Here is a 25,700-nt window from a genome sequence, read left to right on the forward strand (position 1 = left end):
TTTATGCAGTATCTAGTAATTATTGTGGTGAGCTAAATACTAAATTTATTAGCCTAATTTTGGGCGCAGAAGTTACCAGAACAGTGCTCACTATAGCTGGCTCATTAATAACTGAGGTCATCTTATCGTCTTTAGTATATGTTCACTATTACTCTCGCATTCTCGCGACTCAACTTTTTGTTACTGTATTTTGTTTTAATGAATTTTGGAATTATCGTAACAGATTGAACGAGTTTAGTTTTTACCGGGTATGGATACCAGTCCTGTTTAGCGGATTCAAACTGATTTACTAAGACCGCAGCAGAAACGAGATCATACCTTTTATCAGTTGATTAAGACTATTACGTCAAGAGCTGTTCATTCTCTCTTCTCCAGTATAGTTCAAAACTGGAGCAGCTACTTGTTTTTATTTAGCACATTGCAGCAAGAAAGACTCTGCACTTATCATGTCGGTTCCAAACTTCACCGGTAACTTCCGGCACGGCAGGCAGATCAATCTCGCTCGTGGATCAGCTGCTAGTCATCGCAGTTCGCACTCCGTACTCAAAGATGCATCAGCGGCCCGAGCAAAGCGCGAAGAAGTGCGAAAACGTGATAAAGCTGCTGTAAAGATCCAGTCATTTGTTCGTGGTCGTCGAGAGGTGGCGCAGACTCGCTTACAAATGAGAGAGTTGTTTATTGAATGTGCGACTGAGCAGCGACCGATTGATCCCAACGAAGCTGTATCAATGTTTTTGTTCTTTTATGGGAAATGTGGATCGCTGGATCAGGATGTCAAACTCGTGGCGACTCTGGAAGAGATGTTGGGAAGTGATGCTACTAGACTCAGACCGAATCTCGCCGGCAAATTAGCAAAACTGATGTTATCTTGCGTCGAAGCTACCGCCTCATCAGCACTCACAGAGTCCTATTTACGGTTATTATCTTCAGTACAAGCAAATGTCGATCTGTCTGTCATTTTAGAGGCATACAGTTCACTAATCTCTCATTTATCTGACGCTGACACTATCACTAAAGTGGTCGATAATGTCTTTTTGGCCATACACACATCTTTGTCAGCAATCGAGTGCGATCGGAGTCGCGTTTTACGTCTATATATCGAGCACATTCTTTCTACACCTAAATTATTTGTCTCTCTGGCCGGCTCTGAGCGTTCAACCCGTTTAGAACAAACCTTTGATTTTAGACACGAAATAATACAAACTCTTGCGTCTACTACGTTCGTCTCTTTAGCATCAGTCAGAAGTGTTGCTGAGGGCAGCTTCGATAGTGATATGCGTCTTACCTGGCTATTAGCAAATGTGCTGTATATATGGAAAAACCGATCTGGTTCGGCTCCGTCCTTAACGTACGCTATTCAGATCATGCAGGCAGTTTCAAATTTACTTTTATCAATCTCATCACTCGGAGTTACTAAATTAGCCAAAGCTTTGACAAGCAGAAGCAAACCTGAATCATCTTTTGATCCGTTTATTCTGTCCTCTATTGAATTTTTAGAAGAACGAGTTGTACTTGACATGGCGATTTCACCATTTCGTCAGTCACTAGATGTCACGCTTGATGATTATTTCTCGACCTGTCGGTTTTTCGTGGGGTTGGGTCGGATTTGGCCCGGGAAGACGAGCAAGATTCGATATTTTTTATATCTTAACCCCGAGCATACTCTTCCTCTATTTTTCAAAATCATAAAATCGTCAACGGCGTTTAATGTGATTGTAGCTGCAAACGATTTGGCAGCACCCGGACAGCCCCTTTGGTCGCCGGTGACAGCGATTGACGAAGTTCATGATCGAAAGATTCAGGAATGGGAGATTCTTTCGCTTTTCCTTGATATATGCTGGCATTGGATGATCATGACTGATGACGATGAATTTTTCGATGATAAGCAATATGGATTATCTCAAGATGATGTACGACTGCTAGGCTCTTTTTTGAAAATGCTGGTATTTTTGATCATTTGCAACTCAGACCCTAGTACTTCTTTACAAAGAGGTCGCAGTCTTAAACTCGCTAATGGAAACGATAATGATGTTCCGTTATACCATACTTCCACATTGACTTTGAATACAATCAAACATGACGCAGTGGGAATTATGAGACAATTATACTATCGCGATGCGCGTCGGCATTTTTTAGGCGAGGATTACTGGCTTCTAATGGATAAAATGGACGTAATGACATTTTCACAACTTGCAGTGGCAGATGCTGAAAAAGCACGACAATACCAAGACCTGAATTCGGACGCTGGCGATGATGCGCAGGAATCATCTTCATCAGAAGATGAGGACGGCGATAAGAAAATGACTAGTGCGAGTGCTGCCGCGCGATATCTTCGGAGACGGATGATGACGTCGCCTAGATTGGAACTTTTGCAAAAAATACCATTTGTCTTGTCATTTGCGCTACGGGTCGATGTTCTTGACGAGTCTCTGGAAATGGATAGACATCGGTCCGGTCTTGATAGAGATTACGAGTTGCGTGTGCGTCGTTATACTGCTGAAATCCGACGCGGACACATGCTTGAAGATGCGTTCGCGCAGTTAAATCACTTACGAGGCGAATTGAAATCATTAATTGGAATTACATTTTACAACGAATTTGGGGTTGAGGCTGGAATTGACGGTGGTGGAATCACAAAGGAGTTTTTGAGTGGTGTTGTCTTGGAAGGGTTTGATCCGTCTCGCGGTTTATTCCTGGCGAATTCTGAACATATGTTATACCCGAATCCGCAAGCCACGTCACCTGAGCAACTTCAAAAACTTGAATTTCTAGGCCGGATTATAGGTAAAGCAGTTTACCAAGGAATTTTAGTCGAGGTTATCTTTGCGCAATTCTTTTTGAGCAAATGGCAGCAAGTACAAGGAAATTCCCAATTTGGATCCGGCTTTCGAAATACGTTTGATGATTTATGGAGTCTTGATGCTGAGCTGTATAAAGGACTGATTAATTTAAAAAATTTCAAGGGAGACGTTGAATCTGTTTTTGGGCTTAATTTCACGATTGTCAATGCAAACTCGCAGACTGTTGAGTTAATTAAGAACGGAGCCAATGTCGCAGTAACAAACGCTAATCGATTACAATATATCCATGCAGTAGCGGATTATAAGCTAAACAAAGAGCTATACCTGCAAACAATGGCGTTCTTGAGCGGCATGAACGATTTGCTGAGTCCGAGTTGGTTAATGATGTTTGGCGCACATGAGATGCAGACGTTAGTTGGTGGCGCGGCGTTACCTATTGATATCGACGATTGGAAGAGGAATACATTGTTGGGAGGATTTTTGCAGAATGATGATACGATCAAGTATTTCTGGGAAGTCATTAATGAGTTGGATGACGCGTATGTTTTTCCCTTTTTATTTTTTTTTATTTTTATAGAAGCGAGCGCGCTGGTGGATAGACACTAATGCTGTATTTATAGAGATACTCGCGCAGTGTTGAAATTCGTGACATCAGTCTCACGCGCTCCGTTACAAGGCTTTGCTTCGCTAAATCCGGCATTTACAATCCGCGAAGCTGGGTTACAAGAAGATCGACTTCCGACTGCGTCTACGTGCGTGAATATGCTGAAGTTACCGCGATACAGATCAAAGAGCGTACTGAAGAGTAAACTTTTGTTTGCGGTTACGGCTGGTGCTGGGTTTGATTTATCGTAATTACCTTTTTTTTTTCGCATGCTGGTGTTTTGAGTTGATCAACTTTGTTTATCTTGATTGTGTTTCCAAAGTGAGATAACGTATAGCTATGTTCGATTATAACGGCGGAGCTACCAAGAAGACCAAACAATATTTTAAATCCAAAGCATAAGAGCAAAACAAAATTCTACGCCAAATGTAGATCACATCAAATCTTTTCGGTGGTACCATCACCCTCCGTAGCAGGAAGCTTATTTTGCTCCTTATGCGAAACATCTAGTTTCTGCTGCTCAAGTAGGCGCAAATTATCATGTAACTCGCGCTTCATACCGGCATGCAATTCCTGGGCTGAGATATGGTTTTCCGGACCAAGAAAAGTGACAATAAGCACAAAGGCAAAGACACAGCCCATGAAGATCGCCATGACTTTCCCGTAATCGTAGCGTTCAACCGAGGCTGCTTCGGACTGCGCTGTGTCGGCTAGAGGGAATCGGTCTCCGATTGTAGTTTCGATTGTAGACGAGGCGGAAGAGGCAAGGTTTCCAAGTTGATATGACACCCCGACGATGAATGCGCGAAGCGCAGGTGGCGAAAGTTCAGAGAGGTGAATAGGGATGACACCCCATGCACCCTGAACCATAAATTGCAAAAAAAATACGGCGGCCATAATACCATTATTACGAACAAATGCCCAAGGATAGATAAGAGCGCCGCCAAGGACGCTGGCAATAATGATTGTCAGTCGGCGACCGACAGTCTCGGATATGTGACCAAAAAAAATACCTCCGACGATTGCACCAAGGTTGGCAACTGCCATGGTGACTGTCTGCTTGTCGGCTGAAAATTCGAGCTGGATGTCGAGCATAGTTGGATAGAGATCCTGTGAGCCGTGGGACATGAAGTTAAAGCCAGCCATAAGAATGACCATGTAGATGAGAACATGCCAGTACTCTTTGACAGATTTATTTGCAGCTTTGAAAAATGCAGCTTTACTGTCCTCACCTTCTGCAAAGCGTTGAGCAAGGTAAGCATCATTTTCTGGAAGACAGAGTCTAAAGAAGATAATTAACACTGGAGGGCCAGCGCCGAACCAGTAAAGTGAGCGCCAGCCCTGGCTTGTAGTGTAAACAAGAGCGCGGTTAAAGACCACGGCAAGGAGATATCCAAGAGCATAGCCTTGTTGTAGCATGCCAGATATAATTCCTCGGGCCTCAAGAGGGCAGTCATCAAGGGCAGTGACAGCGCAGTTACCGTAGATGCCACCCATGGCAACGCCGAAAAGGGCACGGACGGCAAGGAACTGCTTGTAGGTCTGAACAAAGCCTGTACCCAATTCGAGAGCAATAAAAAGCACACAGTTGACGATAAAAGGCCACTTGCGTCCGAAGCGATCGGAGAGAAGGCCAAATATGACAGCACCTACGGATCGGAGCATGAGAACTAGGGTTATACCCCAGGTAATGCTCTTGACTGAGACGTCAAGTGATTTAGCTAGAGCCTTGGTGGTGAGAGAGACGCTGAAGAAGTCAAAAGCATCCCAGGTCCAACCACATAGGGCGACGAGGAAAAAGAGCCATTGCTTGCGGTTGAGAAGACGCAAGGCGGGGATGGGGTTCTGGAGGGGTACGGCAGGTGGTCGCAGGGTAGAAATTCGAGTAGCAAGATGATGGGCTAGACGGGAGTTCCACGAGTTGAGCTCACCCTGCAAGGGCACAGGCGAGGAGGACAAGTTTTCCATCAAGGCATGTGAAGCAAAGGGAGGGAAGAGACAAAAGAGGGAAGAAATATGGAGCGAGGAGGAGGAGGAGGAGGTTAAATAAAGCGAGGGGAGTAATAAAGGAAGGTTTGCAAGAAGGTTTGCCCCGCACCGGCGGAGTAGGAAGCTGCCAAAAGGTTACTAGATTGGGCATTATCAATGTTGATTAGACGGTATACTAGAACGGTAAGACGCTGCTGACGCGATATGGGCTACATGATAGAGCAGAGTACCACGGTCCGCTTGGTATGCGGCGGTGTCTGTGCGCCGTTGTGGAGAAATAGGAAAGATGGAGTCAGGAGACTGATAATACGTGGAAGTGCCAGCAAGAATACAGCACATAAATTAGAGGCCGCGAAGGACCGGATCAGACGACTTTTTCCAGAAAAATAATCGTACGATATAAAAAGCGAGCGCAAGAAAACCTTCGGAGCTAGTGCTGCGAAAGACAATTCGTTTGAGAGTTGGGCGACTGGCATAAAAGCCAAACGACGGTTGTGTCTCGGCGACTGCTCGGCACCGCGGTCTTAATCAGCAGATTGCTCTTTCGCTTTCATCTCCACGAGGCAAACACAAGTCAAGGCACTGCAAATGAATCTGTATTAGGTTGAGAGCTGTATCTTAGAGCTGTATCTTATTATGTGCTGTTATATCGAGTCTAGTCAGCCGAGATAAATTATTGCTGGGTGCTGCGTCGGCGATAAGATAGGGTTAACCCCTTCGGGAATGGAAAATATAAAATCCGAATTTTATCTTTCGCTAACTCTTTTATGCGTGATCGTTCGTTCTTTGTATATATCTGATTGACTCGGAGTAACTTATCATAATAGGTTCTCACGCTCACTGCTCACTGCTCATTACGCTTCTCTGCCTCCACCTCTTCCTCGTCATCCTTTTCGAGGCTTTTCTCGGGTCCGACAAACACAACTACAATCACAAAGAAAAATACTGCGCCCATAAAAATACCCATCACCTTCCCATAATCATACCTCTCGTCTCCTCCTTCGAGCGGGAACCGCGTTCCCATACTTGCCTCAATCGTTGATGATGCCGAGGAGGCAAGATTTCCAAGCTGATACACTACCCCAACCACAAATGCCCGCAGTCCCCGTGGAGATAACTCTGACAAATATATTGGAATCACCCCCCACGCACCTTGTACCATAAATTGTAGGAAAAAGACTGCCACTATTGCTCCGTCGCTACGAGGCAGTGCCCAGGGGTATATCAATCCCGCTCCTATCATACACGCAATAATAACTGACAGTCTTCGCCCCAAATAGCCTGACAGATGACCAACTATTGTGCCCCCGCATATAGCACCTACGTTTGCAATTACCATAGCCACCGTCACTCTGTTTGGTGTAAACTCGTGCTGGACTTCTAGCATAACCGGATATAAATCCTGTGAGCCATGTGACATGAAGTTGAAGCCTGTCATCAACACAATCATATACCCAATCAGATGCCAGTACTTTCTGAAATTATCTACCACTTCTCTCGTGAATTCCTTTACCCCTTGTCGGGATTTCGACTTACTACTTAAGTAAGCATCTGTCTCTGGCAGCGCTAGACGAAACAGAATAATCAATACTGGTGGAACAGCTCCAAACCAAAACAATGGCTGCCAACCAAATCGTGTTGTATCGACTAATGCTCTACTAAAAACAACAGCTAGCAGGTATCCAAACGCATATCCTTGCTGTAGCATTCCAGATATTATTCCATGCGCAATCACAGGACAGTCTTCTAGAGCCGTAGCAGCGCAATTGCCGTAAATTCCTCCCATTGCAATTCCGAATAGCGCACGAACAGCAAGAAATTGCTCATAAGTCTTCACAAACCCAGTTGCTAGCTCGAGAATCACGAATAAAACACAGTTGCCAATAAATGGCCATTTACGGCCATACTTGTCAGACAATAGACCGAAAAATATAGCGCCAACAGAACGAAGCATCAAAACTACTGTAATACCCCAAGTAATTTCCGCTACTGACCTTGCTAGATCATCAGCAATCTTTGAAGCAGTCAGCGCGACCGAAAAGAATTCAAACGCATCCCACGTCCAGCCTAGAAATGCTACTAGGAAAAACATCCATTGGCGAGTAGTGAGGGATTTCAGAGCAGGAATCGGATTCAGAATTTTATTATTGGTCTTTGAGGGTATCAGAGAGATGGCGCGTGTTGAAAGGTATTGCTTGAGTCTGCTGAGCCGGCTTCGCGCCCTGCTGCCAATCTCTATGGGTGCAAGGTCATCAGTACCCATAATTGTCTCAAGCTGGGTGCCTTGTAAATACAGAAAATAACTTCCGGATGATTCGCTTTTGTGTCTCCTGACAGTAGATGGTCAGCGAGCAAACCATAGAACATTTGGCATCGGGCCGATATGAAATAGCGCTGTGCGGCGCAGTTCGGTCTGGTGTCTGTTTTTGATCATTATTCGGTTCAAACAATTGGTGTCGAACAATCAACTAAAGATTCAATTAGTGATGCCATATGAGATGCTGCTAATCATATCGTAGGAAGAATTGGACACAGTACTCAACAGAATTCGAACATCTAGACGTTGTAAGCTACCACGCAATTGCAGACAAAACGAGCGCTCGCTATAATAAGTCCATCATAGACTCACCGCAACGCATAGCAGTTAATAGACTTATCCTACCTAAGTTACCAGCGTTGTTCAGCTCAGGATACGGTCTATGTCATTAATACTCATCGATAGCGACTTAATTGCGAGTGACGTCATAGCCCTAATGCACTGTATACATTATACATAATGGCGGAAAATGCGAAAACCAGAGGCAATGTCTTGATGCAGTCATTATTCATCTGAAATAGTAATCAGCCGCCGAAAAGACACCTTAGCACGTCAGTAGGCAGTAATGCTTGTATATTTACTGCTATCGCATGCTTCTGATAAAGTTTACCCACTTAACCAGCATCTACAAGTCAAACGCGCACGTGACTCTATTTGGCGATGAAGTAATCGCAGAGTGCTCATTGCGAGTACGCTGTTCTGCGGGACGGAATTTGTATGGCTATGCTGTTGAATCTTGTGCCTATAAAAGGTCTTGCACTGTGTTTTTGGTGGGTTGGGTGTGGACGATCTGGCTAGATACAAATTATCTGTTGCTTTACCTGAACGCCGCTAGCTTTCAAAGCCACTATACATGTACACGATGAGTTGAGCCAGAAAGCGTAACTGTCCGCAAGCAATTAATCATATATCTATGAATCGTGTCAAATAAACAAACATTACAGCTCGATTTCATGTAAACAAGGGCTGTCTCCACCAAAAAAAAACTTTGTTAGAAGACTCACTTCCCAAAGCCGCACGCGAAAAAGAGCGGTCCGAAGAAAAAAAAACCAAAAAAAACACTTTCAACAGCTTTCTGTTTGAGCATCAAGCAAATACTCCTCGTTTTCCTCCTCACGGGATAACTTTTTCTTTTGCCCGTTCAATCCTGCACAGGATAGCTCTTCAAATCTCAAAAAGGATTTTGTGAGGGTTTCTTTGTGGCTGCCATGTCTTGCACTGCTTCCGCGCGGTTGCTACTCCGGAGTGGCTCCCGTCTTCTTTCGCAGAAACCCTTCTTCTCCAACTCTGATGTCCTTGCTCGCACTTTCTGCGCCGGTCGTATTATTTGCTCAACTTCTGCAGCAGCTATTCCTGCCGTGACTGGTATTCGTGGACCATACGAGGGTGCATCGGCTATCACTGGCGAGGCCGATAATCTCGTCAATGTATCAAAGGTTCTTGTTGTCGGATCTGGTGCGCTTAGTATTGGTCAGGCAGGAGAGTTTGATTACTCTGGTTAGTTATTCATATTATTTTTTGTCAGCCGATATACAGTTATTTATCAAAGAGCTTTTATTATCTTTTAGGATCCCAGGCAATCAAAGCACTTCAAGAAGCCTCAAAAAAATCCATTCTGATCAATCCGAATATTGCTACCAACCAAACCTCGCATGCTCTCGCCGACGAAATCTACTATCTGCCTGTAAGTTATTGTTGAATGGAACCAATTATTGCTATTTTAAATCTAATTGTGCCAGGTTACTCCCGAATATATTACTTATGTCCTCGAACGCGAGCGCCCTGACGGTATCCTCTTGACATTCGGTGGTCAGACCGCCCTTAACGTCGGCGTCCAACTTGAAAAAATGGGTGTTTTTGAGCGATATGGTGTCAAGGTTCTTGGAACTCCAATTGCTACTCTCGAGACATCTGAAGATCGGGATTTGTTTGCCAAGGCGTTGAAAGAAATCGATATTCCTATCGCAGAGTCTATCGCTGTTTCTACTGTCGACGACGCGCTGGCTGCCGCTGAAGAGGTCGGATATCCCATCATTGTTCGGTCTGCTTATGCTCTTGGTGGTCTTGGTTCAGGATTTGCCAACGACGCAGCCGAACTTCATAACCTTGCTTCTCAGAGTTTGAGTTTGTCACCGCAGATTTTGGTTGAGAAGTCGCTAAAGGGTTGGAAAGAAGTCGAGTATGAAGTTGTTCGTGATTCAAAGAATAACTGTATTACTGTCTGCAACATGGAGAACTTTGATCCACTTGGTATCCACACCGGTGACTCGATTGTCGTTGCGCCTTCGCAGACTTTGTCTGATGAGGAGTACCATATGCTTCGTTCCGCTGCTATCAAGATCATTCGACATCTTGGTGTTGTTGGTGAGTGTAATGTTCAGTATGCACTCCAGCCTGATGGACTCGATTACCGTGTTATTGAAGTCAACGCTCGTTTGTCTCGCTCTTCTGCTCTTGCCTCAAAGGCTACTGGCTATCCTCTCGCTTATACTGCCGCCAAGATTGCTCTCGGACACACGCTTCCCAATTTGCCAAACCACGTCACAAAGACTACGTCTGCCAACTTTGAACCGTCTCTTGATTACATTGTCACCAAAATCCCCCGCTGGGACTTGGCCAAGTTCCAACATGTCAAGCGCGATATCGGGTCCTCGATGAAGTCGGTAGGCGAGGTTATGGCTATTGGTCGTACTTTTGAGGAGTCTATTCAGAAAGCAATCAGACAGGTTGATCCCTCGTTCATTGGTTTTCAGGGTGCCGAATTTGAAGATCTTGACGCGGCTCTTGCGAACCCTTCCGATCGTCGCTGGCTCGCTGTTGGACAAGCTCTTCTTCATGAGAAGTACTCTGTCGACCAGGTTCACGATTTGACTAAAATTGACAAGTGGTTTTTACACAAGTTGATGAATATTGTTCGCATGCAGAAGGAACTTGAGAAGATTGGATCATTGTTTGGTCTCAACAAGGAGCTGCTTTCTCAAGCTAAGAAGCTTGGATTTTCTGATAAGCAGATCTCGATCGCCGTTGGCTCTACTGAGGAGGAAGTTCGTGCGCGCCGTAAGAGTTTCGGTATTGTTCCCTTCGTCAAGAAGATTGATACTCTTGCCGCCGAGTTCCCTGCTGACACCAATTACTTGTATACTACCTACAATGCTACACAGTCTGATATTACCTTTGATGAACATGGAACTTTGGTTCTTGGTTCTGGTGTTTACAGAATTGGTTCTTCGGTTGAATTTGATTGGTGTGCTGTCAGCACTGCGCGTGCACTAAGAGATTCTGGAAAGAAAACCATTATGATTAACTATAACCCTGAGACTGTCTCTACTGACTTCGATGAGGTTGATCGTTTGTACTTTGAGGAGTTGTCGTATGAACGAGTTTTGGATATTTATGAACTCGAGTCTGCCAAAGGTGTTGTTGTCTCTGTTGGTGGTCAGTTACCGCAGAACATTGCGCTCAAATTGCAGACTTCCGGATGCAAGGTTCTTGGAACTAATCCCGAGGATATCGACAAAGCAGAGGATCGTCACAAGTTCTCCACTATTCTGGATTCGATTGGCGTCGATCAGCCCGCGTGGAAGGAGCTTTCTTCCGTTGCTTCGGCCAAAGAGTTTTGCGGCTCGGTGGGGTACCCTGTGCTTGTTCGTCCGTCGTACGTGCTCTCTGGGGCCGCTATGGCGGTCATTCGCGGCGAGCACGAACTGATTGAAAAGCTGACTCTTGCGTCAGACGTTTCACCTGATCACCCCGTCGTCATTAGTAAATTTATCGAAGGCGCGCAGGAAATTGACGTTGATGCCGTTGCTTATAATGGAAAGGTTCTCGTGCACGCTGTCTCTGAGCATGTTGAGGACGCTGGAATTCACTCAGGAGATGCTACCCTCGTTCTTCCTCCCGTCAACCTTGACGCTGCTGCTCTTGCGCGATTCAAGGATATTGCTGATAAGGTTGCTGCGGCATGGAAGATTTCCGGGCCGTTCAATATGCAAATCATCAAGGCTGTCAACTCGGAGAATCCGGATGGATACGACTTGAAGGTTATCGAATGCAACCTGCGAGCGTCTCGTTCGTTCCCGTTTGTTTCCAAGGTTCTGGGTGTGAATTTCATTGACGTCGCTACTCGCGCTTTGATTGGCAAAAATGTTCCAGAGCCTGTTGATTTAATGGCCGAGAAGCGTGAATATGTTGCTGTTAAAGTGCCGCAGTTCTCATTCACTCGATTGGCTGGTGCAGACCCATTCCTCGGTGTCGAGATGGCGTCGACTGGTGAAGTCGCCTGCTTCGGTCATGACTTGATTGAGGCATACTGGACCTCTATGCAGGCTACTATGAACTTCAAACTTCCTGTTCCTCCTTCTGGTATCTTGTTCGGAGGTGATGTCACTAAACCCTCTCTCGCTGAGGTCGCAAAGAAGCTGGCACCTCTTGGATTCAAGATTTTCGTCGCGTCCCCTGCTGTACGTGAATACCTCGACGAGGCTCTTTCCGACGTTTCTCTTGATGGTATGCCGATTCCCGTAACCATTATCGAGTTCCCCAAGACCGATAAACGCAAACTTCGCGAAGTTTTCCAGAAATATGACATTCAAAGCGTTTTCAACCTTGCCAAGGCGCGCGCTGATAACTTACTCGACGAAGATTACATTATGCGTCGTAACGCAATTGATTTTGCGATCCCATTGTTTAACGAACCAAAGACTGCTGTGCTTTTCGCCGAGTGTTTGAAGGAGAAGTTGCCGACTAAGCGCGAGGGTGTGATTCCGCCTGAGGTCGAGCGGTGGAGTAAGTGGATTGGTGGAAAGCCAGTTTAAAATTTGAATTTCATTTTGTGTTTTATGTAGATGGGTGGTTTTGCCAGTAAAAAGCCAATTATATCCTATCCGTAAGGTCGGTTGTGGTTTTTTTTTTTTTTCATATTTTTAATCGATTTCGTTAGTTTAATTTTTGTCTCTAAAGATATGTAAAAAGTCTTTGTCATGTGCTAGTGTTTTATCTGTATTTGATTATGGTATATTTAATGTTTTATCGTTGTAAATATAGTAATATTATTTATGGTCTAGAGTGTGTTTACAGAGAAAATCTAACAGATTATAAATATTTGGCAGCAAAAACATTTACTCCGCAATACGTATTACATATATAGTACATAAATCAAGCCAAATTCACAAAAACCCCGCAAAACAATCCTGGTTTTTTTATATTTTTTTTTTAAAATGATTAATGAATGAGCTGGTTCTCGTAGACACGCTTAATCACCCGAGACATTTGCTCAAATTTGACTTTACCGCTCGAAGCCGTTCCAGCAGCTGAAGGAGCAATGCTATCTTCCTCTTCAGTTTTCTGTACTAGAGCATCACCAACGAAGGACCATCCCGGCAATTTCGACACTGACCATTGCGCAAGAGCTTCTTTGTTTGGAAAGTTCAGTAAGCCGAGAGCGGTGTCGATCTTGATACTTCGCATGCTAAGAGTGATTGCGCGAGCTATTCCGCCTCGGATAGCGTCCTCGAAGCCAGATACGTCGGCGACAAGTTCGGCATATTCTTCGTCAGCATCGGATGAGAGAGTACTCCAGAAGTTGGGGAAAGCAGCCATTTCTAGAAGTGAGTTGAGGTAAGTGAGTCTGTGGACTGAGTTGGTAAGTGTGTCATCACTGTTTGCCGCTGGTGCGGAGGGGATGATGGAAGATGCTGTAGTAGTAGACGGGTATGAGCTGAGGAGAGCTGGTGGAAGCAGGTGGAGGCAGAGAGTAAAATCTGGCTCGGGGAATACGGTCAAAGACTTCGCGAGGATGTTAAGAACAGTCTCTTCGCGCATCAGCTGTGGATTGAATTGATATCTGCAGCAATTAAAGAATAAATTAGTTTTTCTTGTCACTTGTTCATGATTGAGCTAATCGGCTGTTGACAAAGGCTAAGATTAGAGAGAAGTTTTGTTCAGCTAGAGCTAATTGTCCTGCCATTGACGGTTGATCCGCCTACATTAATACATGCTAATGGTAATTAAGGGTATCATCATAAAAACAACTCTCTATCTGCATCGCAATCAAATAGCCTGTTAAGCAAAATTTCCACACGTACAGTTTCAACAAAGCCAAATTGGCCATAATGTCATAAGATTCCGTCGAGCACTGAGTCGCGACGTAATCTTGAAGCACAGGAGTCGCCTCAGGATTATATCTGGATAAAGTCGTCAAGATCTCCTCAATTTCTGGAGGCCTTGACGAGGGAGTTGCTGTTGATGATGGCATTTTGGCAACCTGTAGATCTGTAAAAAAATTCGAAAGGGGGCTTCAGAGCAATTGAGGAAGAAATTTTTCGTAGAAAAGTGAATTATCGGGGTTAGGGTGTATTCTCTATCATTTTATCCGCGAGTGGCTTGCTACTTCTTTCTCGAGTGTCGTTTTTGAAAAGTCTCTCTACTTTATCCATAATTGTCTTTTTGAAACTGCTGTTTTTACTGCTTGATTTTTTCGATACGCGAAAACTACCAGTTTAATATTTTTATTCTTCTATTTACTTTTGTACGCTCGGAAGCAAGAAAATTGCTATTGTCTATACCCAGACCATAAGAACTTCACATCTCGTTCATTTGCAAGAGTCTGCAGCCTCGAGTTCAAGAATAGACTGGGTTTACGAGGTGTCATTTGTCTGCTTGATTGATCAAGGGTTCTCGTTGTTGTTGCGCTGAAAAAACATTTGTCATATTCTCATTCCGTTGTATTTTGATGACCATTTAACGTTGATTCTAACATTATCACGCCTTTTGTTTGTTTCTCCTTGTACGAAAGAGAAAAAGGGATACAAAAAATACACTCAACTTTTTTTTTTCTTTTTTCCATTTTTTTGTGTATCATACTCCTTTGATTCACATCATTCGAGAAAATCTTCCAAACCTTTAACAAGCCGACCGACCGATCTAGCAGCTTTTCTCACCCCTTTATCTCATTTGAGCGTGTATTTTATTTTGAGCAGATTATGAGTGACGAATATGATCCAGCTGCGGATATAGATGTGCCGACTTACGCGCCAATCGCAAGCGACGATTCAGATGAAGAGCCCACTGATGCAGGCAACGTGCAATTTCTCGAACCCGAACGACCAGAAACTAGCGAGTATACAACTGCTGGCTCTAGCACCAATGAGAGTTCTGATATTTTTGGTGAAAATCAGCAGTCTCCTGCAATTTCATTGATTCCGTCGCTTCTTGCTGCGTCCCGAGCCGGAATTACTACCTCTCGATCGCCCGCTGCCGACTCTCCTCACTCAGCAACTCCACAACCGGTATCGGCGCCCGAGGAATCAGGAAGCGACGATGACGATGAGACGTCTTTGTCTGACGATTCTGATTCTTCTACTTCTGATGACTCGACGCCTTCGATCGCTGATCCAGCGACACTGGCAAATACTGCTCCACGTCTTCGAAAACGTCTCCCTAAAGACACGATAGGACTACTCGAAGATCGTCTCAAACGAGACGGGAATCATGCTACTCTTGCATTATTTAATGAATTAATTAATGAATACATGCGTCGTGGAAAGCTTGATCTAGCTAGAGACGCATACGAGCGTTCTCTAGCTCTTTACCCGACAGTTGCATCACAATGGATAGCATATGCTGATATGGAGCAGAACTCAGGCGAGTTTACTAAAGCCGAGGAAATTTTCAAAAGAGCGGTCGAAGCAGTTACGAACTTGAAAGTGTGGCAACAGTATCTTACATATGTTCGTCGACGAAACAATGTTACGACTGACGGTGAAGTTGCGTACAGAACTATCTTACAGGCGTTTGAGCTTGTCATGGGAAAAGTCGGAATTGATGTTCGCTCAGGACGCATTTGGAGAGAATATATTGATTTTGTGAAAAGTTCGTCTGACGGCAAATCCACATGGGAAGCGCAGCAGAAAATGGATCTACTGCGTAAATTATATCAAAGGGTTGTGTGTATTCCTGTTGAGAATTTGGAGCATTTGTGGCAAGAATACAACGCTTTTGAAAATTCTCTTAATAAAACTACGGTGAGTTTCTGATAATCTGCTCTATTTGATAAGAGCAGCTGGTTAACATCAATGTCCTTAAGGCTCGCAAATTTTTGTCAGATAGGGCACCAGCTTATATGACTGCTCGGTCTTGTCTTAAAGAACTACAGCAGATATCTGGCCATTTGAACCGGGATACAGTGCCAACCAGGCCAAGATGGCGAGAGCATGATATTTCTCAAGTCACGTTCTGGAATAGATGGATTTCCTGGGAGCGCAAAGATCCGCTTGGATTCACATCTGAAGATGGAAAAGGTGGTATGCCAGGCGGGAAGGCACAGGTGATTGAGAGGGTGATATACGCTTATAAGCAGGCTTTGCAGCCACTGCGTTATTATCCGCAAATGTGGTTTGATTTAGCAGAATACTGTGCATCACTTGATATGTCTGATGATCAAATGAAATTTTTAAGGGAGGGAGTCGCGGCAAATGTCGGAAGCTGTCTTTTGAATTTCAGGTTAGCAGAGGTGTACGAAATAGTTAAAAAACGCGACGACGCGAAGAGCACATATCAGACTTTATCAGCCAGTATTCTGAAGGAGATCAATAACGTCGAGACTCTGGGCGAAGAGCGAGTCAACATTTTGAAGAAATCTATCAGCTCAGAGACTGGTGATGATGCCAAGAAGGCCGCAGCACCAGACAATGAGAATTTTGACGGTGATGACAGTACGTCAATCGTTTCTCGAAGAGATCGCGGAACTTTAAACAGGATCAAAAAGACAGAAGAACGTAACAAGAAGCATGTCGCGGAGCTCTCTAAGGATCTTACACTCTGTAGTACAATGTTTATGCGAGCCACAAAAAGAATGGAGGGACTTAAAGCTGCTCGACAAGTGTTTAGCGATGCTCGAAAGTCGCCATATGCAACGCATCATATATTTGTTGCTTCAGCATTGATGGAGTACCATCACAACAATAGCCCCGAGATCGCAAGTAAAATTTTTGAACTCGGATTACGAAAATTTGCGGACTCGGCCGCGTTTGTCGAACAATACCTTGATTTTCTACTTGTGACAAATGATGACACTAATGCTCGAGCACTGTTTGAACGAACAGTGTCAAGACTCTCACCTCAAGATGCAGAACCTTTGTTCAAAAAGTTCTATGCCTATGAAGCAGCTTATGGAAGCGAGCTCTCTATCGTGTCAAAATTGGAATCTCGCATGCTGGAATTATATCCGAGCACGTCACCGATTGCTCGGTTTGCTGGAAGATATACCCTCGGCGGGCATTGTGTCATAGATAAACAGGAAGTAGGGCCGCTTGTATATAAGGAAATCACGCAGGATGAACAAGGAAGGCTGGGAGTGAACGAGTCTAATCAAGAAATATCTGATGACGAGGATTTTTTCCAAAACCAGATTCTACTAGCGGCCAAATCAGATGTGGGTGCTTCGACTTCAAAAAAGCGCCACTCACGCAAAAGAACTAGAGATGAATTAAAAGACGAATCGCGCAAACGGAGTCGTAAGCGAGAAGCTCAGGAGTTGGTTACGTCGTCATTGTATCCAGACGCGTCATCTTCAGTTAGGTCAGAAGTAGATCGTAATGGTGGGTTTTCTTCGTCTCAGCCGTCAGGGGTACTTACAGATGGTATATTGCGTTTGTTGTCAGCTTTGCCGCCTGCTGCTACGTATAATGCCGTCTCTTTCGATGTCGATGGAGTGATGAGGTTGATTGGCAATACGGCTATTCCCAGCGTTCCGCCGCCGACTGCGGACTTGTCAAGATTTCGACGCAGCTGAGCTAACATTGAACGCGCCATTCTACTTTCTACAAATACCATTGTTTATATTATATGATTTTATGTTTCAAATCTGTAAAATTTTATAGCCTTGTTCCCCGTCTTTGCTGAATGAGTATAGATTAAGTAGATGCATTTAGTATAGCATAGGGTTCTAGGGCTTGGCAAAGTTAAAGTTAAAAACAAATCCCTTAATGGTATCAAAAGCCGCACTGCTGAGCAAGTCATCAAGTCTCTCGAAGTAGCTGTGTTTTGAACCTGATTTCAAGACACAGAGAAGTCAATTCTCCTGCAGCCCACATCATACTTGCGGTTCTGCGAATATTGATCAATTATGTCGACACTTGCTGCCTACGTGCTTGACTTTGCGTACACATTTACCTCTTGCATTACATGTTTTCCGTCTCCTTCGCTGTACATCAACAATCGGAGCTATAAGATCCAGCGACTTTTGGGTGAGGTATGGCACGAGGAATACATCTCTAAGATTGCTTTTATCCAAATGTTACTAACTTATGACATATTTAGGGAGGCTTTTCCTATGTCTATTTGGTTCAGGCCCAGAATGGCGAGTTATTTGCTCTCAAAAAGATTCGTTGTCCGTTCGGCGCGGAGAGTTTACAAATCGCAATGAAAGAGATTGATAATTATAAGATTTTCAATGATGAACATATCATCAATATGATTGTGAGGTTTTTTCTTATTTTGGTTAACTCTGGAAACAGGAGATGCGAATTGTATGCTGACTTGCTGTGCAGGACTCGAATGTAGTACAGGAACGAGACGGATCAAAGACAGTCTACATTCTTCTGCCTTACTTTCGGCGTGGCAACTTACAAGATACGATTAATGCGAACTTAATAAATGGGACATATTATGATGAGAAAGAGGCACTAGCACTGTTTGCAGAGATCGCAAGAGGAGTACAAGTAATGCACAAGCATAGTGCAACGGATAGAAACAGTGCAGCACCCAGTAGTCGAAGTTCTGGAATGGGTATCGATTTTGAAGATGACCGACCACTTATGGCGGAACCAGAATTGATTCGGACACCTCAGACTTTGAATCCGTCAGCTGAGGTGCGACAGGTTGCTTATGCACATCGAGATATCAAACCAGCGAATATCATGCTCTCCCAGTCTGGTCTTCCGGTGTTGATGGATCTAGGAAGTTGTATGCGTGCCCGAGTCAATGTGTCATCCAGAGCTCAAGCGCTTGAGATTCAGGATAACGCAGCCGAGCACTGCACAATGCCTTACCGGGCACCTGAGCTGTTTGATGTCAAAACAGACGCAGTTCTTGACGAGGGCGTGGATATATGGAGTCTTGGCTGTACTTTTTTTGCGTTACTTTATTGCTCATCGCCGTTTGAATTACAGACGGATGAATCAGGAGCAAGTTTAAGTTTAGCTATTATGAATGGACAGTATCGTTTCCCGGATGCTCCAAAGTATTCCGAAGCAACTAAAGAAATGATTCGCGCTTGCTTGACTGTCGAACCTACCAAAAGGCCAAATATAGACGAGATAATCCATCTTATACGGAGTGCTCAAAGTCAATTCAATTAAGAAGCAAATTCTGGAATGATGAATGCAAAATGGTTAAAAATATAGAGATCTAACGGACGATACAGGCGTCAATATGGGTACAAATTAAAATGTGTCTTTTTATACCAAATGAAAAAATTTTGATCATAAATGTTCTTCCAAACAACGTAACTCCCCAGTAATATAAGCAAATAAATTTTGCTGATCTAAATTGTCTTTTTTCTACTCAATGCCTTGTCTGCTTCCCAGACACCCCTGTCAATGACAGTAGCTACGGCTAGCACACCGCCGACAGCCGCGCATACACCAATCAAAAACGATCCAAATGATTTTGGTCTTTCTTCCCGATTGATCACTTTCATAGGAGATATATCGTATGAAAAAAATACACCGGGAATACCGCCACGAGCGTGCATTGTGTTTTTGTGGTCTTCATCGCGACCACCTCGAATAGGCCGCTCATGCGATGTGACAGAGTATTGGTTGGTATCAACTGGCGCCTGTCCTATCTTCTCAAATCTTGTTGAGACAACTTTGACAAAATACATATAATTAAAATTTCTCTCGGTTGTGTGCTTAACTGCACCATCAAGAGGATTAATAATGCCATTATGGTAGGGACCAAATGATAAATGGTGAATCTCATGGGCAAAAGTATGCACGACGTCGGAAGAAGAGTATTGATTCAAATCGTGCACATGCACAGTCGGAGAAGTGTAAGATTTCCCAGGGGCAAAATGAAAATTACCTACCACTTTATTGACACTGAAATGACCAGCGATATTGCAACCTTCATGCTTGACTGCCTCGACTCGCTGCGGGTAGTTTTCACGCTCGCATTGCTCCACACCAGTACCGTCTCCAAAAGCCCAGCCAACTTCTTGATATGCATTGCGTACATCATCGCAAGTATTGCAGCATCTCTTACCCTCTTCCTCCTTTGGGATAGCGCCATAACATGGGCCGCAGTAGCCTGCGTCTAAATGGGGAGCACTCTCGCTCGCCTTAAGTAGATCAAGTGATTCCGAACTGATAATCGACCGATCTGGTCCAAGCCGGGTTTTGATAATTCCATGAGAGATCTCGGTCTGTTGGTCCCCCGAAATATCCATGACATCAAGCGTAAGCATATCGCACGGTATAGTAGGAAACGTTACATTGAAATTGATATTCATTCGTTCACCTGTCGACACAATTAGTAAAGATCAAAACTCTACAAACAATTAAAGAACTCACCTCTTGTCTTATCCACAATTAACTCGGGTCTATTTGTAATTTGGCGATAATCACGCCATTCAGACACAATGAGTAAACATATGATGATGCTGGAGACGATAGTAACTACACCGCCTGATGTAGTGCGAACTCGCGCGTCCTCTACCGTTTTCGAGAACGCGTCAAACGTGGTCAATCTCCTCCGAGGAGCCATTTTATCTATTAAGAAGCAACAGGATAATCGCTGGTCAATAAAAGTTCTTCCTCTAATCTAATTGTTACACATCGACTTGGTAAAACACTGGAGATGGCTGAAAAGAAGGGTGAAGTAAATTTGGATACGTATACAGAGCGCCCGCCTAGACTAATATGGGTACAAAAGATCAGGTTCTCGTACTCTTAATCTAGGTGTCATGAAACCCATCCTTGATTGAGCGCCACGTGCATCTGTGCAAAAATTAACGCGCAAGGCCAACAGGTTTGAGCAGCATCTTACAAAAAGTATGGTCGCAATGTAAATCTCCAAAGAACAATCTCCAAAATGTAAGCAATTGAAAGATCTTCCAAAATAAAAAGCATTACAGTATGAGCCGACGGCCATTAATTTATTCAAATTTGTACAATTACTATTTCATGTATCCAGCAGAATCCCCGCATTTTTACCTTCAGATTATTTAGCAAAGTGCAAGTCAAAGTTCAACCACTTGCGCGCCAGAACTTGCTCCACGCCCAATCCAGGATCACCATATGTGAACGGGCTGAAAAACACGTAAACCCCGTAAACAAATCCAATAATGATACCAGCCACGATCCAGCTTACAGCCGAGCTAACTGGGTACACCACATCACCTCGTTTCTGCGCGGCCTCTGTCACGTTTTTGGTACCACTTGCGGCATCCGACGACGTCGCTGAGGCAGGATATGTGACAGGGAATACTCCAGGATTGTCAAAGAAAAAATCAAGCAGAGCACCAGCGGCCAAGGCAGACGCAAGGTGGGCTGGAAGATAATGGTGCAAAAAAAGCTGTCGTCCCATTATATAAAACGGGAAGTAGTGAGCGGCCCACGCCAGCAAAAAGAATCCAGCAGAGTTATAAAGCCGGTTGCGAACGTTCTCAGCCAAAATGTAGTGATGTCTTCTTCGGGTCAATTGATCTGCTATCAACACTCCGGAGAGAACAGCTAGACAGCAAGTTGCAAACCACCATCCGAGAGGATTACCGACCAAGTAGATCTGCGAGCGTGATCCGTTATCGGTCCAAAAAGAAACTCCACGAAGCATAAACGGCCATTCCGGCGGATGGGACGCATAGGGATGGGACGCGGTTAGTGCATTGTTGTGGCGGAACATTGATATCTGCAGTTCCAACCACTTCATAAGAAACGGGATATGCTTGACCTCTTTCTTGACAATTTCATTTCGTGGATCAGACGGATCCATGTCAGTTATCGAATTTACTAGCCACGTATTTGATGCCTGAGCCGCATTTTTGTTACCATTGATCTCTTGTTGCTTGAAGCCCCAATCAGGAAGAAGCTTTTCAGTTTGAGTCCACATTGCAACTTTAGTGGGCATATGAATCAACTTGAAAAATCCGGCACGGGAGCGGAAGGGGTCTCGCTTGCCTGTATTCAAACGGATCTCAAACAGTGTATCGTTATGTCGAGGTCCCGCCGCATCTTCGGCGCTCACTGTTGTAAATTCTTGATTAGTGGGGAAGTTAGGAGATGCAACATCGTGTGTAAGAAGAAAAGTCGAAGTTGCCACATGATATAACTGGACAACGTCGCCACCACGGACTCCGTGCCCATATTTATCGTCTTCAGAAAAGCCTACGACCGGAAGAACGATCCATTCATTATTAGCATCCTCAAATGGATAACCAGTAACTTGTTGGCCTTGCGAAGAGATGCGGCCATCCTCATAGCGCAATGGGTATCGCTCCTCATGCGAATGTAAGAAAGTTTTCGTGTCTTTGTGTTGGATGGTGATCTTGTCGTAGTAGTTGATGGGCTTCGAAAGCAAAGACATTTCATTATCCCCAAGCGTTTCTTGAAATTCTGGAGACATGAAATCATCACCTGGACCAGACTTGCTGAGAACCCAAAAGTGTATCTGGAAAAAGAACAGATATATCATGAACGGAAGGACAATTAGTGCAAACGCACGCGCAAAAAAATGCTTCGCGAAAATACGCTATGAGAGGTGACAGAGTAAGTATCTAAGACGGTGGCATAACACGAAGTAAGCAAAAGGTACTTACCAAAGTGAGACCAGCTCTAATCTCCAGTAAATTCCATAAATCAACTGCCACCGCGAGACCTATGGTGAAGAAAGTGAAAACTCCCACGTACTTGGTGCTGATAGTGCAAGCGAGTGAAATTCCTGTAAGGATCAACCAGGTCCACCACTTAGCACTGAAAGGCTTGTTACGGTATCGCATGAACTTAACGTAGCAATAAATTGCGCAGCTCATCGAAAAAATAAGCGTTGCATCAAGCAAAATCAATCTGGTCTGAGTGATATGAGCGTTGTCAAATAAAACTAAAGAAGTAGAAATAAGACAAGCTGGAAGACTGTAGCCACTGTGCTTCATGGTTAGAAAGACAACAGGTATAGTGAGTGATCCCAGAAGAGCAGGCAATGCCCGGTATGCTAGATATGGCACTTTATTTTGGGAATAGCCATCGCCAATATTTTCAAATAAAAAAGCTCCATCATAGCCAACTAGCCATCCCACAAGAGCAAAAAGAAGTTTTCCAAATGGAGGATGGACGTCAAAGAAATATGTTTGTTGAAGGTACTATAATGACATATTAGCGAGGCTCTTGTGCTGCTTTGTAAAAATACTAATTCAGATCCATAGCATACGTACGTAACTAGCAAATTTCCCAAAGTGTACTTCGTCAAATACAACCTGATCTGGGTGATTTAGCAGGTAAAAGCGAGTGTAAAAAGCCAAAACAGTGGCAACCACTAATGCCAAGTTGTACTTTCGCTCCTCGTTTCTCGCGGCCTTGGGTGATGGCGAATCAATTACCAACGTGGTACGGACACTGGCATCTGCAATTGCTGAATTGGCTTTTGCCTTTATGTCTGCAGCGCCTAGTGTGGTCGAGGGAGCAGCACCAGCAACTTTAGATGCGGTTTTGCTTGATTTCAGTTTCTTTCCGTTACTCTTTTCGGCCACAGCCGCATCCTTTGGAGGCATTTTAAACGAACTATGGCGTCTATAAACTGGATCTTAATCTGATGTGAAATAGGTGCAACGCCAATGGATCAGTCAACAGTCCGCAGCAATGCGATTGGATACGTGGCAAAGGAAGGGATACTACTGTTTCGAGGCTATTTATTGCGCGCGGCTCAACCATTTCTCGAAGCCCCCGCGGAACGCGCACCAGAATTATAAAACCCTAAAACTTCCATTTCACGTGAGCAAAACTTTTGGCCTCGAAAAAAGTGAGATTGCGCAGTGAGATCATTCAAAGATGTTTTGTGTTGAATAAGCATCAGTATCGCATTTTGAATAGAAGCCAAGCACGTTGAGGGATTTGTCAGAGTTGTATGAGTTTGATTGTATTTTACTTTTGCGCGATTGCATAGTGTAAGTTTACTCAGCATGTCAATCCATCCTTCTCGACTGGCTCAACTGTCGGCGGATGCCGACATGATGGATGTCGATCAACCCGCAGCATCTCCCGAGAATGGAGTTTACTTGGAAGATCTTGCAGTCAATAATGATTACACAATACGGGGTACCGATATACGGACTCAGGTATATCTGGAAGAGCAAGAGCGAAAGAATAGGGCGAATAAGCTTGCTGTGCCCACCGATGATCCAAAAATTCGGGAAATGCTACGCAGCTTTGGTGAGCCTATAACACTGTTTGCAGAAGACAAAGCTGACCGGCGATCTCGATTGCGGTCGGTACTTGCTGCGAGGAAAGAAGGAGGTCTGTTTAATGATGTCAAGATGCAAAGCGCTTCCGAGGACTCTGAAGCCGGTGATGATGAGGAGTTTTATACACAAGGTAGCTTGGATTTACTCGAGGCCCGGCAAGAGATAGCACTCTACTCGCTAGAAAGAGCTCGACGAAGACTGATTACGCAAGTGGAAGAAGCAAAAATCTCACTTACTAAATTAGTAGCACAATCAAAGTCTTTGAACGAGTATCTGAAGCAATATGCCCTTTTTGGCACTCAGTTTGTGGCAGACCGGGCAGTATCAGTTGTGCGTTTTAGCCCTGACTCTCAAATTATTGCTGCCGGCTCATGGACTGGATCCATCAGGCTCATCACTGTGCCATCCATGGAGGACCACCCGGTTTCAACTCTTCGGGGACATACAGACAAGGTGGGAGGTATTGCTTGGCATCCACAGGCAACTACACAGCAATCTTCGAGTTCGGTTAATTTGGTATCTGGAGGAGGTGACGGTACAGTTAAATTATGGTCTCTTGATAAACCCGAGGCTTTGGCAACACTGAATGGACATGAGGGTCGCGTATGTCGCGTGGCATTTCACCCTTCCGGACGCTATGTCGGTTCGGCATCTTTTGACTACACTTGGAGATTCTGGGACGTTGAGACTCAGCAAGAATTAATGTTGCAGGAAGGGCATGCAAAAGAGGTTTTCACAATTGCTATGCAGAGGGATGGAGCGCTGGCAGTTTCAGGTGGATTAGATGGATTTGGCCGAGTTTGGGATCTAAGAACTGGGAGATCTGTTATGACTTTGGATGGCCATAGTAGGGAAATATACGGTGCAGACTTCTCTCCCAATGGTTACCAAATAGCCACGGGCTCGGGAGATGCTACAGTTAAGATATGGGACATTCGAAAAGTCAAATCCGTCGCTACTATTCCAGCTCATAAAAGCTTGGTTTCTGATGTTCGCTTCTATGAAGGAGATTCTGGTATTCCTGATGCGGCAGATAATACAGATGCTGCCAGCTTGCGGGGGACATATTTGGTATCCAGCTCGTTTGACGGTTCCATCAGTGTGAGTGTAACTTTGATTTTTGAATTTTTTATAACAGATTCTAACTCTATACAGATCTGGAAATCAGACTCATGGACTCTAGTAAAGTCTCTGAAAGGCCACAATGGAAAAGTCATGACTGTCGACATTTCCAGGGACAACAAATTTATAGCAAGTGGAGGCTGGGACAGATCAGTGAAGCTATGGGCGAATGAGTATCATACTGGTTGACACGACGATGCTATGCTTGTAATAGGCTTTTAATATATCGAGATCGTTATTTATTTATTTCACATGTTTTATCTGCAAAACAAGAATGCCATGAAAAATATTCATACTCGTAACCTGCAAAAACATATATTTAAGAGCAATTGGTTTCATACATCCGAGGGGGCAGAGTGATCTAACTTAATGACTGTTATGCCTTATTTGCGGCAGGATAGTCTCAGAGATTTT

The 25,700-nt window shown here is 44.3% G+C and overlaps 10 protein-coding genes across 10 annotated transcripts; 5 read left to right on the forward strand and 5 right to left on the reverse strand.

The window, feature by feature from the left end:
• Positions 1-4: 4 nt before the first annotated feature.
• On the forward strand, positions 5-3,750 carry V2V93DRAFT_51946 (uncharacterized protein). The gene is made up of 3 exons (XM_066912717.1): positions 5-248; positions 305-3,340; positions 3,422-3,750. Exons 2-3 carry the CDS (start codon positions 447-449, stop codon positions 3,654-3,656), a joined length of 3,129 nt encoding a protein of 1,042 aa, XP_066764397.1. The 5' UTR covers positions 5-248; positions 305-446; the 3' UTR covers positions 3,657-3,750.
• V2V93DRAFT_373049 (major facilitator superfamily domain-containing protein) lies at positions 3,636-5,401 on the reverse strand. The gene has a single exon (XM_066910879.1). The coding sequence runs from the start codon at positions 5,371-5,373 to the stop codon at positions 3,844-3,846; it is 1,530 nt and encodes a 509-aa protein (XP_066764398.1). The 5' UTR covers positions 5,374-5,401; the 3' UTR covers positions 3,636-3,843.
• Positions 5,402-6,238: 837 nt separating this feature from the next.
• On the reverse strand, positions 6,239-7,657 carry V2V93DRAFT_360137 (major facilitator superfamily domain-containing protein; the record flags this gene model as incomplete). Its single annotated transcript, XM_066908122.1, has 1 exon — positions 6,239-7,657. The coding sequence occupies one exon, from the start codon at positions 7,655-7,657 to the stop codon at positions 6,239-6,241; it is 1,419 nt and encodes a 472-aa protein (XP_066764399.1).
• A 1,091-nt stretch (positions 7,658-8,748) lies between these two features.
• Positions 8,749-12,728, forward strand: V2V93DRAFT_51990 (uncharacterized protein). Its single transcript, XM_066912718.1, has 3 exons — positions 8,749-9,208; positions 9,280-9,395; positions 9,451-12,728. Exons 1-3 carry the CDS (start codon positions 8,920-8,922, stop codon positions 12,523-12,525), a joined length of 3,480 nt encoding a protein of 1,159 aa, XP_066764400.1. The 5' UTR covers positions 8,749-8,919; the 3' UTR covers positions 12,526-12,728.
• Positions 12,729-12,734: 6 nt separating this feature from the next.
• On the reverse strand, positions 12,735-14,000 carry V2V93DRAFT_373055 (armadillo-type protein). The gene is made up of 2 exons (XM_066910880.1): positions 13,795-14,000; positions 12,735-13,553 (listed from the first exon to the last, which is right to left on the reverse strand). The coding sequence occupies exons 1-2, from the start codon at positions 13,962-13,964 to the stop codon at positions 12,932-12,934; spliced, it is 792 nt and encodes a 263-aa protein (XP_066764401.1). The 5' UTR covers positions 13,965-14,000; the 3' UTR covers positions 12,735-12,931.
• Positions 14,001-14,691: 691 nt separating this feature from the next.
• V2V93DRAFT_326887 (uncharacterized protein) lies at positions 14,692-17,501 on the forward strand (the record flags this gene model as incomplete). Its single annotated transcript, XM_066907542.1, has 2 exons — positions 14,692-15,732; positions 15,795-17,501. 2 exons carry the CDS (start codon positions 14,692-14,694, stop codon positions 17,499-17,501), a joined length of 2,748 nt encoding a protein of 915 aa, XP_066764402.1.
• Positions 17,502-17,725: 224 nt separating this feature from the next.
• On the forward strand, positions 17,726-19,197 carry V2V93DRAFT_387613 (kinase-like domain-containing protein). Its single transcript, XM_066912303.1, has 3 exons — positions 17,726-17,960; positions 18,029-18,187; positions 18,259-19,197. Exons 1-3 carry the CDS (start codon positions 17,835-17,837, stop codon positions 19,066-19,068), a joined length of 1,095 nt encoding a protein of 364 aa, XP_066764403.1. The 5' UTR covers positions 17,726-17,834; the 3' UTR covers positions 19,069-19,197.
• V2V93DRAFT_401328 (endoplasmic reticulum vesicle transporter-domain-containing protein) lies at positions 19,042-20,653 on the reverse strand. The gene is made up of 2 exons (XM_066912585.1): positions 20,284-20,653; positions 19,042-20,230 (listed from the first exon to the last, which is right to left on the reverse strand). Exons 1-2 carry the CDS (start codon positions 20,474-20,476, stop codon positions 19,254-19,256), a joined length of 1,170 nt encoding a protein of 389 aa, XP_066764404.1. The 5' UTR covers positions 20,477-20,653; the 3' UTR covers positions 19,042-19,253.
• A 143-nt stretch (positions 20,654-20,796) lies between these two features.
• On the reverse strand, positions 20,797-23,591 carry V2V93DRAFT_406508 (Dolichyl-phosphate-mannose-protein mannosyltransferase-domain-containing protein). The gene is made up of 3 exons (XM_066912669.1): positions 23,139-23,591; positions 22,527-23,066; positions 20,797-22,459 (listed from the first exon to the last, which is right to left on the reverse strand). The coding sequence occupies exons 1-3, from the start codon at positions 23,472-23,474 to the stop codon at positions 20,933-20,935; spliced, it is 2,403 nt and encodes an 800-aa protein (XP_066764405.1). The 5' UTR covers positions 23,475-23,591; the 3' UTR covers positions 20,797-20,932.
• An 85-nt stretch (positions 23,592-23,676) lies between these two features.
• Positions 23,677-25,610, forward strand: V2V93DRAFT_373063 (WD40-repeat-containing domain protein). Its single transcript, XM_066910881.1, has 2 exons — positions 23,677-25,265; positions 25,320-25,610. Exons 1-2 carry the CDS (start codon positions 23,883-23,885, stop codon positions 25,473-25,475), a joined length of 1,539 nt encoding a protein of 512 aa, XP_066764406.1. The 5' UTR covers positions 23,677-23,882; the 3' UTR covers positions 25,476-25,610.
• The last annotated feature ends 90 nt before the right edge of the window (positions 25,611-25,700 follow it).

Source organism: Kockiozyma suomiensis (genome assembly GCF_038497685.1).
Source record: "Kockiozyma suomiensis strain NRRL Y-17356 unplaced genomic scaffold V2V93scaffold_11, whole genome shotgun sequence".
NCBI classification, from domain to species: domain Eukaryota; kingdom Fungi; phylum Ascomycota; class Lipomycetes; order Lipomycetales; family Lipomycetaceae; genus Kockiozyma; species Kockiozyma suomiensis.

Coding starts and splice junctions, on each gene's coding strand:
- V2V93DRAFT_373063 (XM_066910881.1), top strand. CDS start 23,883: ATGTCAATCCATCCTTCTCGACTGGCTCAACTGTCGGCGGATGCCGAC. Junction 25,266..25,319: donor CGTTTGACGGTTCCATCAGT/GTGAGTGTAACT, acceptor AACTCTATACAG/ATCTGGAAATCAGACTCATG.
- V2V93DRAFT_406508 (XM_066912669.1), bottom strand. CDS start 23,474: ATGCCTCCAAAGGATGCGGCTGTGGCCGAAAAGAGTAACGGAAAGAAA. Junction 23,067..23,138: donor TTGGGAAATTTGCTAGTTAC/GTACGTATGCTA, acceptor ATGTCATTATAG/TACCTTCAACAAACATATTT. Junction 22,460..22,526: donor TTAGAGCTGGTCTCACTTTG/GTAAGTACCTTT, acceptor CACCTCTCATAG/CGTATTTTCGCGAAGCATTT.
- V2V93DRAFT_51946 (XM_066912717.1), top strand. CDS start 447: ATGTCGGTTCCAAACTTCACCGGTAACTTCCGGCACGGCAGGCAGATC. Junction 3,341..3,421: donor ATTAATGAGTTGGATGACGC/GTATGTTTTTCC, acceptor CTGTATTTATAG/AGATACTCGCGCAGTGTTGA.
- V2V93DRAFT_373049 (XM_066910879.1), bottom strand. CDS start 5,373: ATGGAAAACTTGTCCTCCTCGCCTGTGCCCTTGCAGGGTGAGCTCAAC.
- V2V93DRAFT_373055 (XM_066910880.1), bottom strand. CDS start 13,964: ATGCCATCATCAACAGCAACTCCCTCGTCAAGGCCTCCAGAAATTGAG. Junction 13,554..13,794: donor AATTTGGCTTTGTTGAAACT/GTACGTGTGGAA, acceptor TAATTGCTGCAG/ATATCAATTCAATCCACAGC.
- V2V93DRAFT_401328 (XM_066912585.1), bottom strand. CDS start 20,476: ATGGCTCCTCGGAGGAGATTGACCACGTTTGACGCGTTCTCGAAAACG. Junction 20,231..20,283: donor AATTGTGGATAAGACAAGAG/GTGAGTTCTTTA, acceptor TTGTGTCGACAG/GTGAACGAATGAATATCAAT.
- V2V93DRAFT_387613 (XM_066912303.1), top strand. CDS start 17,835: ATGTCGACACTTGCTGCCTACGTGCTTGACTTTGCGTACACATTTACC. Junction 17,961..18,028: donor TCCAGCGACTTTTGGGTGAG/GTATGGCACGAG, acceptor TGACATATTTAG/GGAGGCTTTTCCTATGTCTA. Junction 18,188..18,258: donor AACATATCATCAATATGATT/GTGAGGTTTTTT, acceptor CTTGCTGTGCAG/GACTCGAATGTAGTACAGGA.
- V2V93DRAFT_51990 (XM_066912718.1), top strand. CDS start 8,920: ATGTCTTGCACTGCTTCCGCGCGGTTGCTACTCCGGAGTGGCTCCCGT. Junction 9,209..9,279: donor AGGAGAGTTTGATTACTCTG/GTTAGTTATTCA, acceptor ATTATCTTTTAG/GATCCCAGGCAATCAAAGCA. Junction 9,396..9,450: donor ACGAAATCTACTATCTGCCT/GTAAGTTATTGT, acceptor TAATTGTGCCAG/GTTACTCCCGAATATATTAC.